We start from the raw sequence: 17,139 nt of genomic DNA, 5'->3' as shown, positions 1-17,139 counted from the left end.
GCCTTGCTGGGGATTATTAATTGCTCCTGAAAAGATATAAAGAGGAGATTTTATTAATTATTTAGGATATAAAATAGGTCTACAAAAAATTAGATCCCGAAAGGTGTAAATTAGAAGAGATCAATTATAGACTCTTAATGACTTTCAAAGATTATTTGGAGACATTTCTCATCTACAAACTATTGTTGGAGTAAAAAAATGATGATCTGAATAATTTGTTCAAAACCTTAAAAGGTGACAAGGACTAAAATAGTCCAAGAGAATTATCACGTGAAGCCGAGAAAGAATTGGCCTTGGTAGAAAAGAAAGTACATGAAGGACACGTGGATCATATCGATCCAAAGCTCAACTGCATTTTTGTCATTTTACCCTCTAGGCATTCTCCTACAGGATTTTAATGCAAAGGTAAGAAGTCCATATAATCCAGAAGACGGTATAATGCAGTTCCAAATTCAAAATTGTATGCTATTCTGTTGGTAATAATGGATTTTTTAGAACCTCTCAACATAGTTACTGACTCTAAGTATGATGAAACAGTGGTATTACATGTTGAGACTACAGAATTTATCCCTGATGCATCAGAATTAACTTCACTATTTACTCAGTTACATTATATAGTCAGGAAAAGCAGTCATCCTTTATATATGACTCACATTTGATCCCATATGGGTCTGCCAGGCCCTCTAGCACAAGGTAATGATGAGATTGATAAATTATTGATAAAAAATGCGCTGGAGGCCTCAGAAATTGATAAAAAGCATCAGTCAATAGTAATGGTTTAAAAAAGGATTTTTCCATAACTTGGCAACAAGCCAAGGAAATTGTAAGAAAATGTCCTACTTGTTCCTTTTACAATCAGACTCCATTACCAGCAGGATGTAACCCAAAGGGTACTCAGAGGAATGAAATCTGGCAGATGGATGTGTTTCACTTTGCAGAATTTGGAAATTGCAGAATTGCAGAATTGATACTTGTTCAGGATTTCAATGGGCAACTGCTTTGAGCTCTGAAAAAAAGCTGATTCTGTAATCAATCATTTGCTAGAAGTTATGGCCATCATGGGTATACCTGCACAAATCAAAACTGACAATGCTCCAGCATATGTCTCTGTTAAAATGAAACAGTTTTTTGCTTATTACAATATAAAGCATATTATAGGTATACCACATAATCCTACAGGCCAAGCAGTTATAGATAGATCAAACAGAACTCTAAAGGATATGCTAAATAAACAGAAAGCAGTAACAAAACCCCGAGAAATAGACTACATAATGCTCTATTAACTTTGGATTTTCTCAATGCTAATGAGAAAGGAACAACAGCAAAGAGACATTGGATAATAGAAAAAACTACAGAATTAAGTCAGCCTATATACTTTAAGGATGTGCTGATCTCAGAATGGAAACCAGGATATGAGTTACATTGGGGACGAGGTTTTGCTTTTGCTTCTACAGAAGAAGATAAGCTGTGGATACCATCAAAATTGATAAGGTTCGATTTGAACAAGAGAGACCTCTTAATTAGAAGAGGTGATAGTTCATGAACCAGCATGATCATCCAATTGAAACTAACTTATACCATAACATATGCCTTTTCATTTAATCAGATATAACTTGCCAAAAGGGAACCTCCCCAAAATTAGTCTTGGGGAAAGGTTTTTGTTTTTGTCTTTTAGGAGAATGAAGGCTAAGTAATCTGAAGAACACTGGACAAATGAGACATCTGAAGAAAAAGAACAAATCCTCAAAAAAAATGTCCAGAGAAAAAGATTAAAATGACCTATTGGTCTATCATCTATAAAATTTCATAAGTCTTCCTAAATGTTTTTTTCCACACTTCTCTAAAGACATTGAACACTATTGGTCTTCTTGTAGTGCCAGTTCAATTAAAATTTGAAGCTGGCTTTGGAGTTGGAGAATGGCTCTCTCCTTTTTAAACCCAAGCATGTTGTTAAAAGGAAAATACAAACTCCCTGTATCATACCAGAAAAAAGAGCCATGTTCTGATATGGGACCAAAGGAAAGAAACAGACAAACAAATAAAATTTAAGGGACTATTCTATTACTACTAATCTCAATTCTTTCATTCTATTCTGATTCTTTAAACTTTTATTAAAGTATGAATTTTATATCAATTTACAAGATATACACATATATATATATACATATATTAACTTTGTTAAGATATCAATGGTCATACAGAGTACTAACTAATTCTAGAAAAAGGGCTTCAATTAGCTGCCAATACATGTCTTTGTATTTGAGTCTTTATCAGTGTTCTGCAGGAAATCATAGCTATGCCTAACATCAAATTTGAAGTCTCCAGGAACAAGATGGGGCTCCACAACAACAAGTATTCTATGTGGACAATAATAATACCACTAAGCTGACAAACATCATCTACAGATCAGCTTTGGACTACAAACTACTAAGAGCAATTTTGAGATGGCTAGCTGATGATCCAGTTTCACAGACTACTTGAATAAAGACTTGAAATAAGCCCTGAACTTTGCCATTATGCACAGACTGGACAACAAAGGATATAGCTACCTTTCCTAGAATTTGACAATTAACCCAAAATTTTTCTTTTCAGAATAAAGATACCTTTGCCCATATCCAGCCTGAAGCAATTTTAAGAATATGACGCCCACATTCCCAAAAAGGTGGTATGGGATGCGTGTTTTCTTGGTCTTTTAATGGGTTTTGTGTCTGGGATAATTTTCATTGTTTAGGAGGTTTGGTTACAAGTTGTTGTTAAGGGTTAGGAAAAGGGCTAAGCAAAGGAGATTAGATTTAAGGTTCTTTTTTTTTTTTTTTTTTTTTTGGTTTTTTCGAGACAGGGTTTCTCTGTGTAGCTTTTGTGCCTTTCCTGGAGCTCACTTGGTAGCCCAGGCTGGCCTCGAACTCACAGAGATCCGCCTGGCTCTGCCTCCCGAGTGCTGGGATTAAAGGCGTGCGCCACCACCGCCCGGCTAGATTTAAGGTTCTTGTTTAAAAAAAAAAGGATATGTGGAAATGTTAGCATAGAGGGTAGATTATTGAATCTATTCAGAAAAATAAAGAGAAGATACAATACAGATAAAAAGATAGATTTTTGAATCTACTTTTAAAAGACAATTACTAGTTTTAAATACTTTACATTGGATTGGATTTTTGTATATTGTGTACAAATTATATATATATATATATATATATATATATATATATATATATATATATATTGATATTGTCAGAAAATGCCATACATATATTTCTAATCTTGTTCAAGATATTGTACTTAGGCCATTCTTTTATCAATGTTATGCAATTTGCAAATTCTTGAATGTTATTTTTACCAACTATTAGGACATAAAGAAATGGAAGTTAGTAGTTAGACATTGCAATCGAACTAGTAGTCATATTAGGTATGTTTTCAAGATCTAGCAGATATATTTTAGATAGGTCATCTTCAAATCCTTCAGAGATCTACAGAATATGGCACTTAAAATGTTTTAATAACTTAGAGATTTTTCTTTTTTTATGACTATGAGACATGTTGACTCCTGGCAGTACCAATCTACTTCAGAGAAAATATGAGCATTGAAGAAACTGCACATGGAGTTAACTTTCTTTGTGGCAAAATTTAGCTACTGGATAACAAAATATCCTTGAATTGACTGCTGACAAACAGGAAAAAATGGACAGACAGGACACAAAACAAAGGACTACTGATTCTTGGCAAGATAAGTGTGGTTGTGGCTTTAACAAAAGCCATCTTCTGAGGCCAGGACAATATGGCACCCTCCCTGAAGTGGCCTTCGCAATCCGGAAAAAGTACAGTGCCCTTTTCTTTGAAGGCAGCTAAAATGGCAGTGGACCTATGGCTTCTGATGTGCAGTACAACAGCAGCTGAAACAGTTATTCTTGAAAGAGTAACTAAGCTGACAGAGTCTAACCTCTCAGTGGTAGACTGGCATTTAATAGAGAGATGCAGAGAAGGATGGGATGCTGAGATGAAGCCACACACACAAGCGAAGAACAATGGACAGCTGAATTAAAAAAACATCAACAATTCCAAAATTTAAAATCCTGAATCATGACAGGACACTAGTAGAATTCAGGTGTTTCTGGTACATGGAATACTCTCACCAAATGTGAGGTCGAACTGTTGGCCTTGTATACATTCTACTTCACAAATGAGTCTGTCAGATACACTAAGCCTATAGGCTGAAGATGATGCCCCAACACTGCAGAGAAACCTCTGGTGACTGTCCAGGCATCTGGCTATTTCTGTCAACTCACAATTTTTTGGAAGCTGCTTGCATGCACTTCCTGTTTTTATTTTTTTTAGGTAATATTATTTCCTTCTTAGGTCTCTGAGGGAGTTAAAGATTAGTTATAGTTATAGTTCAAAATCAATTATAGTTAAAGATTAGATAGTTATAGTTTTCCTTGTTAAGAATTTTTGTTTTGTTTTTTGTTTTCTTGTTTTACGAGACAGGGTTTCTCTGTGTAGCTTTGTGCCTTTCCTGGAACTCGCTTTGGAGATCAGGCTGGCCTCGAACTACAGAGATCCGCCTGCCTCTGCCTCCCGAGTGCTGGGATTAAAGGTGTGCGCCACCACCGCCCGGCCCTTGTTAAGAATTTTAGAAAAGAAATTCACTAATGAGGTGTAAGTGTATTGAAAGACATAGTTCTGTTAGTAATATAAGTTAGAATAGAAAGTGAATTAGGTATATTTTGGACTTACCGAAATAGGATAGATAATGGAATATTTTCTCTGACTTTGTCACATGCAAATGTACTAGACATTGTTTAGGTATTTATTGCTTGTATATATTATATATAGTTATTGTACTTATTGCACATAGTTTTTCTTATATTAGTTATAACTTTTTTCTTTTTTTCTTTTTATTAGAATAGAAGGAGAAAATATGATGATATTTTATTTGTGCTGAAATGTGATTTTATTTGCATGTTAATAAATAAATTTACCTGGGCATCAGAGCTAATAGCAAGCCATAGCAGGAGCTGGGTGATGATAGCACATGCCCTTAATTCAATCACATGGCAGGCAAAGTCTGTGTGTTCAAGGACATGGCCAGCTTGATGACACATGCCTTTAATCCAAGTACCAACCATAGAGACCTGGAGGTCTGTATAGACAGGCAGTGAATAAGAAGTCATGCGGTTAGGTTTAGAACCAATGAGAAGGCAGAACAGAAAATCAATATAAAGACAGACACACAGGAAGTAGGTCTCTTTTTGAGGGGAAGGATGACCGGGACAGCGAGGGGTAAGAAGGCAGTCTTGGTCTTAGCTCTTGGCTGCTGCTCTGACCTCTTGGGCTTTTAACTCTGCATTTGACTCTGTGTTTCTTATTTAAGAAGACCATTCAGAATTACATCTACATATGTGTGCTATCCACACATTACCTTTGGAAGTTGAGTCCCTAGGACTGGAGTGACAAATGGTTGTAACCACCATGTGGATTTTGGGAACCAGACCTGGGTCCTATGAAGAATAGCAAAAGCTCTTGACTACTGACCCATCTCTCCAGGTTTCTGCAGAGAATTTTATAGAAAAATGGTAAACATTAAAGTATAGCTTTGTGTACCACATATTCTTAATGAACTTTCTATGAAATGTTGTGTTTTAATTGTAGCTGAAGTTTGGAAAATGTGTTCTCAAGCCATGATCATATTTTTAAAACTCAGATGAAACATTGCTAATTATGGTCATATTTGCTAAGTCAACATTAACTGTTTTCTTTTATACCAAATCTTCTGTTTTATCTCAAGGTTCCCTAGCAAATTTTTCAGATGCAGATGTAGAAAAGACTGTGGTGAGACCTGGCTACAGTAGCTTCCTGATCACAGAAGTTAGAGATCTAAAGAATGTTTTATCCCTGGCTACTATGCCTCATAAAATAAAATCACCTTTGAACTTCCCAGAAAATTCTTGGTTCTTATACAGCTTTGGCTCAACAAAAGGACGGAATTGGACCATAAGTTTAAAACCATGTAATTATTGGGTTCAACAAGATGAACATGATATTATATCCCTCAATGTTGTGAAATATCTTGATGTGGGAAACAAAGCAAATTATGGACTTAAGTTGATCCCTAATACAAGAGGTAAGTTCTCATTTATAGAAAAGGAAAAAGGAGTTATTTCTTTTCTTAAGTATAAAACATAACTCTTTGATATTCAGTTTGGCTCTGTGATGCTAGGATTCTACTACTAACAGAGTTAATTCTAATTATGGTTGATGACTACATTCTAAGCTCTGTATTAAATGTTTTCTAGACATTTTTAATGTTTGCAGTCACCCTAAAAGTCTAGATAATAATAATTTTATAAACCAGGAAATGAAGGTAAATTGTAGCATAGATTTTTTGTTGTTGTTGTCCTTCTAAATGAAACCCTTTTAATTTCTTTGTTATGGCAAAATTTCTCTTAGGTATTTTTAAATAGATTTATTTTTATTTTGGGTCTATGAGTGTATTGCCTGCAATATCTGCCCCATAAGTCTGTGCATGGAGGCTAATAGAGGGTATCAAATACCCTGGAACTCAGTGACACATGTGTAAGATAACCTGTGAGTGCTGGGAATCAAACCAAGATCCTCTACAAGAACATCAAGTGCCCTTAACCATCTCTCTAGCCCCTATTTCAGGTATTGAATTCAAGCCAAATGGATTTTACATAAAATGCTATATTATGTCTTATATTTCGGCATATTTATTGTAAAAACATGTAAAGCTAGGCTGGTAGGATGTCTCAGCAAATTAGGACACTTTCTCTTTTTTTGGTTTTATAAAATGTAGTTTTATTTTATGTTACTCTGCTGTTACATAGGGCATAACATTTCACAAGGCTTTTCTGGGACTACAGTCAATGATTAGCAAACACACAGCTCTCTGAAGAACAGTCACTGGACACACTGGACACCCTCTCACATGTGTGTGAATCTGCATGGAAAAGTACTCAACTTTAGACTTGGACTTGTGTTCTTATTTCCCCTTTTTAGTGTATTAAGAAAGGACATTCATTTTAATTTGCCCAAAGCAATGCTTATGTTCTGGCAGCAACATGCTACTTCTATTACAAGGTAAAGTGAATACCAGAGCTACAAAGGCAGGAGGTGTAAGTGAATTTTTATTGGGAAGGAAGTTGTCAACTCAAACAGCAGCAAATGAAGAATGCATGAAGGAAACTGTTGTCACAGACATGACCCCAAGGATATGTGACACAGGAGACATTTCCATCTGTGACCTCAAGATTGAATGCATTAAGAGCTTTTCCCATTTATCTAACACTTCTGGATTCCTACTAAAAAGGAGTATGCAGGAAGAGTATTGAAAGGTTGCTTCTGAAAGGAATTCTCTAAAGAAGGGTCAGAGAGGGAATGTAGAAATCAGGAAGTTATTATTACAATTACTTTCTTTCTTTTTTTGGGGGGGGCGTTAAAGACAGGGTTTTTCTGTGTAGGTTTGGTGCCTGTCCTGAATCTCGCTCTGTAGACCAGGCTGGCCTGGAACACACAGAGTACTTTTAATTACAATGCACTACATTTCCATATCTTCACAGTAAAACAAACATGGCCACTTGCAGAACTGGTTCAGATGCCATAAATACCAAATGCACTGTCAGTCCTCTGCACAAGTGTCTGGAACTTACTTGTGTGTGTATGAAATAAAACTATTGATACTTTTCTACAGCAGTAACTGCACACCAGGAATGCCAAGACAACACAAATCAAGGGAAAGAGTTTTCCTAAAGCTGAAGTGTGAAAAGACTATAAACAGTTGATCCCATACACATGAACGGGCTTCCTTGCTAGAGGAAATCCAAGTGGAATAAGGAATGGAAATGTAAAAAGGTTTTCTTGAGGGGACAGAGGACAACACCTGGCATGCCTTTAGTTTTCAGCCCCATCTGCTGCATCACATTCTTTTCCTGTCCTATGTCCATAATGTTATGTTGTCTCTTAGCAACTGCATGATGAGAGGGCTGTCTCTGTAGGAGTCTTCATTTAGTGTAAGAAGCTCTGCAATAGCCTCATCAAAAGCCATTTTAGCCAATGTGCAGGCAAGCTCTGGATTATTAAAGATCTCACAGTAAAACACAGAAAAGTTAGCCGGGCGGTGGTGGCACATGCCTTTAATCCCAGCACTTGGGAGGCAGAGCCAGGCAGATCTCTGTGAGTTCAAGGCCAGCATGGGCACAAAGCTACACAGAAAAACCCTGTCTCAAAAAGCCAAAAAAAACAAAAAACAAAAAAAAACAGAAAAGTTAAGAGCCAGCCCCAGGAGGATTGGATGTGTACATTGCTTCTCTTTCTTGCTTATATCAAATGCCTCTTGGTAGGCTCCTTGGGAATTATCTATCATTTGTTTTCGATCATCGCAACATGCTACTTCAGCAAGATACTGGAAATAATCTCCCTTCATCTTCAGATAGAAGACCTTACTCTCTGGATTAGTTGCATTGGCTATTAACTACTTATCCAACAATTCCAGGACTGTGGTGCAGTTGGACCTCAGCTCCAACTCCACTTTCTCCCGATAGTCCTTGATCAGCTGCAACTTCTTCTCGAAAGTTTCGGTCTTCTTCTCGATGCTCAAGATGACCCTTCAGGCAGTTCTGCGGCCCCAGACCACTTTCTTGTAGGCCACTCACTGTAGCTGGAGATTTCTCCAGTCCTGCTGGGGGGGCAGTTCTGAAGCCCATTTATAAAATAATCACTCAGAAGCTCGTATTAATTAAAATTGTTTGGTCCTTAGCTCAGGCTAACTATTGACCAGCTCTTACATCTTAAATTAACCCATTTCTATAAATCTATAGCTTGCCATATGTCTTATGGTTTACCGGTATGTTACATCTTGTTACTCCTGGAGGCAGCTGGCAGCTTCTCTCTGCCTCAGCCTTCCACTTCCCAGAATTCTCCTCTCTCCTTGTCCAGCCTATACTTCCTGCCTGGCTACTGGACAATCAGAGCTTTATTTATCAATCAGTCATCCACAGCAGCCTACAGCAGGTTGTGCTCATCTTTGGACAGCTCGGTGCCCTGCTCACTCATGGCTTTAATGCAGGTGGCCATGTTGTCATAGCACTTGGCCTGCTCGGCCAGCTTGGCCTTCTGGATAAGCTCAGTCTTCTCCATGGCGAGTGAGGGCAAGCGCCAAGCCAGATCCAAAGTCCTCCTTCTAGTCTCTACGGCTGCAACACGAGTCGAAATTAGGGCACTTTCCACCAAGACTGTTACCTCAGAACCACAATTCAACATAGTAAAGAGAAAGAACTAAGAACCAAGTCCCACAGGTGGTCCTCCAACTTTCCAAAGGGCACCATCTCACACACATATCCACATTATTATGCAAGACACACTCCCACACACACAGACACACACACAGACACACACACACATCATATACACACAATAATAATGAATTAGTAAAAAATAACAATATAAGAACTTTTAAGAATTTAAAGTATTCAAAACCACAACTGTCAGGGCTAAAGTTTCTCTGTAGTAATAGGATTTGCTAAATCATTACAGATACTAGCCAGCAAAGGACCAAGTCCTGGGACAACTACCAGCAGCAGGGCCAGATAGCAATTGGAGAAAGGAAAGCATAAGTTCTGTACATTGAAATGACATAGATTATAGATAGGAGCAGTGAGAGAACTCAAAACAGGGGCAGTTTTGAGGGAGATCGATCATCAACAAGAAGTAATTGTTGCTTGAGGTTGCCAGACCTCTTTGCTGGTTAGAGTTAATAACATGGAAATTATATCCATATGCAGGACAGAGTTGCACCTGCTGGTAACCATTATGATTTAACTAAGTTTCCAATGTATATGCATGTATTGTCATTGTGAAAGAATCTCCAGTGTTCAGGAGACAAGTGTTGGTAGGTAAGAATCAGGTTTATTATGTACCCTGAAGAAGGAAGAGCTAGTTCCTTAAAGCTGTCATCCCAGGCTCAGAGCTTGTGATGGTTTCTGTTGTCAACTTGACAAATAAGATTCACCTGGGGAAAAAGGCCTGAGCATGCATGTGAGGGATTATCTTGATTACCTTAATTGATGTGGGAAGACCCATCTTAATTTTGGTGGGCCCATTCACCTGGACTGTGGGAAGTGGAGCAATCAAACTGAGTACCGGTATGCATTAGTGTACTGTTCTCTGCTTCTTGGCTGTGGATGAAATGCCCAGCTGCTTCAACTTGACTTCTCTACCAGGATGGACTGTACCTTGAGCCATGGGCTGAAATAAACTCTTCTTTTTGTATGCTGCTCTTGTCAGAGTTTCTATCATAGCAACAAGGAAGAGCTAAGACAGGGCCAAAGGATGTTTTTATGGGCAGAGTCAGTGAGGCTGCAGGCTGGACAGACTTGGTAAGGAAGAGTCTGTGTCTTCTCTAGAACATCATAATGGATTTTGCCCTTATACTAGTTTGCTAAGGAAGGGCTAGAAATCTAAATATGACTGAAGAGATGAGTACTGGAGAAATCAGAAGAGAGATGTGCAGTCAGTGTGGCACATTGAGAAGAAATTAGATAAAGAGGCCTAGGTCTGTCTTTGAGAACTGACATGTTTCAGGTTTTTATAGAGGATGAGTTGGAGCAGTAGAAATAATCTAACAATTTCAGTCAAGGTGTGGTCTGGTTGCTCATCCTCAGTTCTGGGCCTACATGTTGCTTCAGAGTTCATACTGCTGCCAAAGCCAGAAGAGACAAACCAGTTCCTGTGAGATGATTGCTCCTGTTGTGTGCACAGCTCCTGTAACGTCAGGTTTAGGACAATGATTGGGAATGGAGTTCTGGACAGCACATGGAAAGGCTCAGGGAAAAATGCTTCAGTTACTCTTACTTCATCTTTGAAAGGACCTGAGACAGATTAGATGCTGTGGGGGCTTCAGGCCTCCTGCCTCATAATAAGAGGCCCTGGAGATGCAGTGAAACTCTGGCAAAGTCAGTTGCCAACCCAAAGTGGCAGGTGCCACACTGAGTGTGAAACATCCATTCCATCACTGAGTGCAAGTCCACTCCCCCTCTTTCCCATTGGTTGGATATTGCAGAAGGTAAAGACTTTCCCATCTGACACCTCAGCTTCATCATCCCTCATGCCCCCCATCTCTCACCATTCCAAATTCTTTCCCTAATCCTGTTTTGCAGATGTTCAGTCTTATAAATAAGCTATTGTGAAGTTGTCCTGTGATGTAACTGGCCCAGAATCTGCTTTAGTCATGGCCCCACCCCTGACCTCTTTTGATGCATGCACTTAGTCACATAGTATGCTGTCTGGATTTTTTTTTATTTTATTAAGCTGCATTTTGTTTGTGTTTGTGAGGGTATATCATTCCATACATGGACTACCATGCATGTGTGAACATCAGGGAACAACTTTCAGGAGTAAGGTCTCTCCATCTACACTATGGTTCCCTAGAATGGAACTCAGGTCATCTGTATTGTAAAGGGCAAGTGCCTTTACCCTAACCCTGTATTTTCCCACTGGAGATAAACCTTGAAAGAAGTTCACCAAAAGGCAGACAAGCAGATGTCAGCCTTTGGGATGGGAGACCCAGCATCTGATGTTTCTCTGAAGCCATAAGACATCTGTGTATTGAAAATGAAACATATTTTATTTCTTATAATATTCCTTATTTGTATATGTACACTCTTTGAATAGTTAATATGTACATATATAGTTAAACAGGAGTCTGGTGATGTCAGACTTTCTTTGAACTACCAGACTCCAAATAATGACTCAGAAACTTTTTATTAATTATGAAAGCTTGGCCTTAATTAGGCTAGTTCCCAACTAGCTCTTATAACTTATTAACTGATTTATATTAATCTACATTCTTTCCTATGGCTCATTACCTCTCCTCTGTACCTGCATCCAAATTCCTCAGTGTCTGGATGGCCAATTCCATGCACCTCAGAGTCTTTCCCAGAGTTCCTTTCTCTGTGTGCCTATACTCACCTGTCTAACTATTGGCCAGCACTTTATTATATGATTCAGCTCTTTATTAAAACAATAGGTGCCTTAAGCAGGCAAGGTAAAACAGTGACACATCTTTACATAGTGTGATTAAAAAGCTGCAACAATCTGGCCCAAACTAAAGGACAGATCTAAAATGAAGATGGGAAATGCCAGGCTTTTGTCTTTTTGGTTTCCTGGTGCACCCTAGTGAAAGTTGATGCTTTTTAACAAAAGCAGTTTCTAGGTGCCCGTTTTTATCCGACATCAAGTCAGAGATGTCAAACTTTTTATCCCATTTGAGTCACTCTTCAGATGTCTGCAAGTTTTAGCAAAGCTTTGAAGCCCTACAAAGTGGCATGCACAACTGTTAGAGCTCACATAGCAGAGGTCTTATCCACATAAAGACAAATGTGAAGACACTAATGTATGACATCCAAAATTCATACTATCTTAATTTCTATAGGTGCCACTTATCTATTAAGAGGTAAGGGGCCCAGAGTTTCTTTGTCTTATATCCCCTGGCTGTCACTAACTGCCTTGGCTTTGCCTCTGTGTGGGTACAAATCCAGTAAACGATGCCAGGAGATAACAGAGTGAAGGAAAGGCTTTCTTCTTCCAGCAAGAAAGAACACACTGGGAATAATTTCCAAAGCAATTTCTCCCAGGGAAAAAAGGCAAAAAACTGTACTTTTCTTTTCCTTTACTGAGAAAACGTATCCATACTTACATAGGTATGTTGTTAGATGGAAACATCCTTGAGTATTCTCAGTTCAAGCTCAAGGTCATGAGTTGTTCAAAAGAGGGGGTGGCAGCTAGGAATTCCACAGGGCAGAAAATGTAGTATTACAGTGGGCAAAGTTTACCCTAGATTGTCTAAAAAGAGTGAGTCAGAGAGACTGGGATGTTTTCTGATTCCTAGGTTTCTCTGGAGGAGATTTTCCCAAACCAGTAAGTATCACCTACAAGTCTCTGAAGGAGCACTAGAGAGACGGCTCACATGGCTCTTTATAGAACTGAGTTCAATTCCCAGCACAAAGTTCCCTCAAACTTTGCAGGGATATCAATAGTCATTTAAAGGGCATCAGCTTCCTCAGCTCCATAGTTTTATGTAATGTACAAATACCTGCCTGGTACCAAACATAACCAGTAGTATCCAAGTGACCTTGCTATCCATTTGAGAACCTGGATGAGAAGTGAGGAGTGGAAGGGAAATCCATGTTCTGAGGGAAATATCTGTGAAGGTAAACTTTTCTAAGAACTATTAAATTGCCAATCATTATTGAGTTGTTTCTACGATTTTCATTATGTAATGTTAGCTGTTGGCACTGTTTCCATAGGTATGAAACTACTTCAAGTCCCACCAGTCATTGTGATTGTTGGAAACCCAGCCTTACTGGAAGTTAAGACGGAAGGCTATTATGATGTCACTGATAGTTACAATTTGAATACTCATGTAGCTAGCAAATTTTTCCATAAAGTAAGAGTTTTTTAAATTACAAAGCAATCTATTAAAATAGAAAATATAGACTTAGTAGCTATGAAAGACAAGCTTAATCCTTCCATCAAGGGTATAAAGTACACTTAACATGTATGATATTTTATAAGGCAGGGTGGATGTTTTGATAATGGCTAGACACATGAGTTCTGCTCAGGAGTGTTGTACACCTTTAATATCAGCACTCTGGGGGGCAGGAGCAGGCAGAGATATCTGAGAGATTGAAGCCAGCCTGGTGTATATAGTGAGTTACAGACCAGTCAGCGCTATGTAGTAAGAGAATCTTAAAAGAATAAAAATTAAAAAGCTTTTATATTTTTACATTTTTAAGTCTTTTTTATAATTTTATCTTTTGTGTTCTCTTTATTGTTAATCAGAATTTCTCTCTTGCTCTTTTGTGCCCTTCCAGTTCATTTTCTTTTTCTTTTTCTTCTTTTGATTTCTTATTTCTGTCCCATGCCCCTTCCTGTTTCCATATTTTACCTTAAATGTTTTGAACCTCAAACCACACTCCAAATTATTTTTAGCCATTTTATTGTATATGGTTATTGATAACATAGTACATGGCTTTAATATATTTTGTTATATTCCTATATCTGATTTAGTTTGATAATGCTATGCATATGTCAGTTTATTTCCCTCCACCTACGTGCTGCTAGGGTCTAATGGTCAGCTTTAACTACCAACTTGGCATAATCTACAATCACCTGGGAAAGGTGTCTCAATAATCTTGTTTAGATCACGTTGGCCTATGAGCATACCTAAGAAAAATTTTGTTAATTAGGTTAACAGAGGTGGCAATACCCACCCTGGATATGAGAAAACAGAGAAACAATATTAACAATCATCAAGACAAAAAACCCTTGGTGCTGGGAATGTGGCTCAATTGGTAAAGTGCTTGTCTGGCATGCATGAATCCTGGGGTTACATATACCAGGTACATTAATACTTACTTATAGTCCCACCACTTAGAAAGTAGAGGCAGGAGAAAATAATCAACTCGTGCAAGTTGCCCTCTGATCTGTACAACACACACACACACACACACACACACACACACACACACACACACACACACAAGTAAATGTAGAAAAAACTAACCACAAAGCATGAGACTACCTCAGTCAGTCTGTGTCAAGGGTTTTAAATAGCTCTTTTAATGTTGTTTTGCATCTGCTACTTGTTGACTTGCTCTATGCTTAATAAACTCATTCATTCAAAACCAAAAACACAACTACCATAGATCATTCTCTGGATCATTACAAACAATGTTGGGGGTGTTCCAGGGATTCTAACCTTCATTCCTTGATGTTTCCAGGGTTCCACTTCACTATCAATGATTATATGGGAAGCCTCAACTTCATGCTCTGTAACTACAGTGTTGCCCATCATGAAGAGCAGTTGCAGCTACCTCAAGACTCTACAACACATTCCTGGCAGACAAATACCACGTGAAGACTGGATTAGTGGAGTTCACAAGGACAGTCAGGGTTTCAATATGATCAAAACTCTGCCGGTAAGAATTTTACTGTAGCACCTTTAAGAGAACAAGTGATGTGTTTCTCCTGTGTACTCCCATGGACAGTCTGTGTTAGCATTTCTGCTCTGAGGTGCTCTAGCACTGCCATCATTTTCAAACTGGGTCATTTTGAGAACATGATGGTGAGGATCCATTTGTAAACTGAGAAAACCTTCTGAACTAATGGTGTTTCTTACTAACTCCTCTCATCACTATTAGTACCATCATACAATGATGGTATAATCTTGGGCTTTTGTGATACATGCAGCTGTTTTGACTTACAATGACGTGTCTCAAACTAATGCATCTGATTGGTCCTATTTCTCTTTGGGTTTAAGTTTGTTTGGTTTTGTTGTTGTTGTTTTTTTTTCCTCAGATAAAGTTACAAAATGTTGAACTTGAACTTTCAGTTCTGCTGTAGACAATATTATTTCAATATAGTAATTTTTTCTTTTGTTTTGTTAGACTTGTGAGTCCAACAAATAATTTTGTTTTTGTGTGTATGACAGTGGCCAATGTGCACATGTGCAAATGTGTGTGCAGGTATGTTTGCCCATGTGGTGTGGAGGCTAGCAGTTAACATCAGAATGTCTTCCTCAATTGTTTCTCTGCCTTATTTCTGAGGCAAGGTCTCCCACTGAGCCTAGAGATTTCCCATTTTCCCTAAACTGGCCAACAAGCTCCCAGGATAGGCCTGTCTCTGTCCTTAGCATTGGGGTTACCAGTTCATACCGCCACAATTAATTTTCACCTGGGTACTAGGATCCAAACTCAGGCCATCACACTTGAGTAGCAGACACTAAGAGCTGAAATATCTGATCAGCCATTTTTGTTGTGTTTTGTTTTATTTGGGGATTCTTATGACCATTTTAAAACTAAAAATTAGCTGATATACTACTTTTAGTTTCGTGACAGAAAAAAAATAATAAAATTTGAAGGTGTGTTCTAAGTGCATTATGGAGCCTCTTCTGTAAAATGCTTGGATACACCTGCATCAACTTTATGACAGCTGTTTTAAGTAGTGAACGTTATTTTCACCTCATTACAGGTCAGGATTACATCATCACAGGGTAAGGTTTTTGAAACTATAGAAACTTAGGGGTACAGATAATGAAGAGGAGAAGTTTACTGTAATGTGTGGAGCTGAATGTGAAATATTTGCATGAAACAGTTGTCTAGAAAAACAAAATATTTGTGCCTTGATGAATAATAACATGTGGCCCTCTTTCTTTGCTTAAACACTTGCAGATAAACTACAGACCTCCATCCAATATGGGAATTTCTATTCCTCTCACAGATAATATTTATCATGCAGACCCTAGCAAACCCAGACCAAGAAGTCTATTTCACAAGTCAAAGGTAAATAATTTGTCTCTAAATGAACTAATGCAGTATTTGTTTTATATTTAAGAAATCACTGTGCTGATTTCATGGGTTAGCTGGTAAAGGCACTTGACATCAAGCCTGAACCTCAGTCTGACCCCCAGGAAGCAGTAGAAGGAAAAAAATGATTCCTGCTAGCTTGCTCTAAACTCTACCCACTTCATGACATATGCGCCTCACACACACAGATACATGCCTGATACATACATATTAACATATATATGTAATATGTATATATATAATTGTTTACTTTCAATTTTAAAAGAGATACCCTTTATTTAGAGTGTACAATGGCACAGTTATGGGAATTTAATGAGAAAGTGCATCCATTTTTATTACTCCAGGACTACTGCTGTCTCTTTTTCAGCTACTCCAGCTTTGGCCCTTTCAACTGCTCTCACACTACTTTCCAGCTGTGGTAGTTTTTGAATGTAACTGGGCCCCATAAGTTCATAGGGAGATGTGGCCTTGTTGGAGGAAGTGTGGTCTTCTTGGAGGAGGCTGGATGATACACACCTTTAATTCAGACCTTAAGGCTGAAGGGCACACCTTTAATGTGGGCCACACCTTCTGTTGGAAATGTGTCATTATGGGGGTGGGATTTGAAGTCTTTTTCTCAAGCTTCACTCAGTGTGACAGTCAGTCAACTTCCTGTCCCCTGTAAGATATAGCACTCTCAGCTCCAGCACCACATCTGCCTGCACGCTGCCATGTTCCCCTTCATGGTGATGATGGACTGAACCTCTGAACTGTAAACCAGCCACCT

General features: G+C 38.3%; 2 protein-coding genes and 1 pseudogene across 2 annotated transcripts in view; 1 reads left to right on the top strand and 2 right to left on the bottom strand.

The window, feature by feature from the left end:
• The window catches only part of LOC114688248 (cation channel sperm-associated protein subunit beta-like), a 79,168-nt gene extending 73,638 nt beyond the window's left edge, over nucleotides 1-5,530 (bottom strand). Inside the window, exon 1 of the mRNA XM_037210999.1 lies at nucleotides 5,527-5,530. Coding sequence (XP_037066894.1) covers nucleotides 5,527-5,530 — 4 coding nt within the window. The remainder of the gene's footprint in view (nucleotides 1-5,526) is intronic.
• Nucleotides 5,120-17,139, top strand: part of LOC119089071 (cation channel sperm-associated protein subunit beta-like) — a 29,756-nt gene continuing 17,736 nt past the window's right edge. The window contains exons 1-4 of the mRNA XM_037210998.1: nucleotides 5,120-6,115; nucleotides 13,314-13,453; nucleotides 14,790-14,987; nucleotides 16,239-16,349. Coding sequence (XP_037066893.1) covers nucleotides 5,713-6,115; nucleotides 13,314-13,453; nucleotides 14,790-14,987; nucleotides 16,239-16,349 — 852 coding nt within the window. The 5' untranslated portion in view covers nucleotides 5,120-5,712. The remainder of the gene's footprint in view (nucleotides 6,116-13,313; nucleotides 13,454-14,789; nucleotides 14,988-16,238; nucleotides 16,350-17,139) is intronic.
• LOC114689237 lies at nucleotides 7,903-9,147 on the bottom strand (annotated as a pseudogene).

This window comes from Peromyscus leucopus, chromosome 14, assembly GCF_004664715.2.
Source record: "Peromyscus leucopus breed LL Stock chromosome 14, UCI_PerLeu_2.1, whole genome shotgun sequence".
NCBI classification, from domain to species: Eukaryota; Metazoa; Chordata; class Mammalia; order Rodentia; family Cricetidae; genus Peromyscus; species Peromyscus leucopus.
Note: the sequence above shows the minus strand (reverse complement) of the source record. Positions and strands in the feature narration are given on the sequence as shown.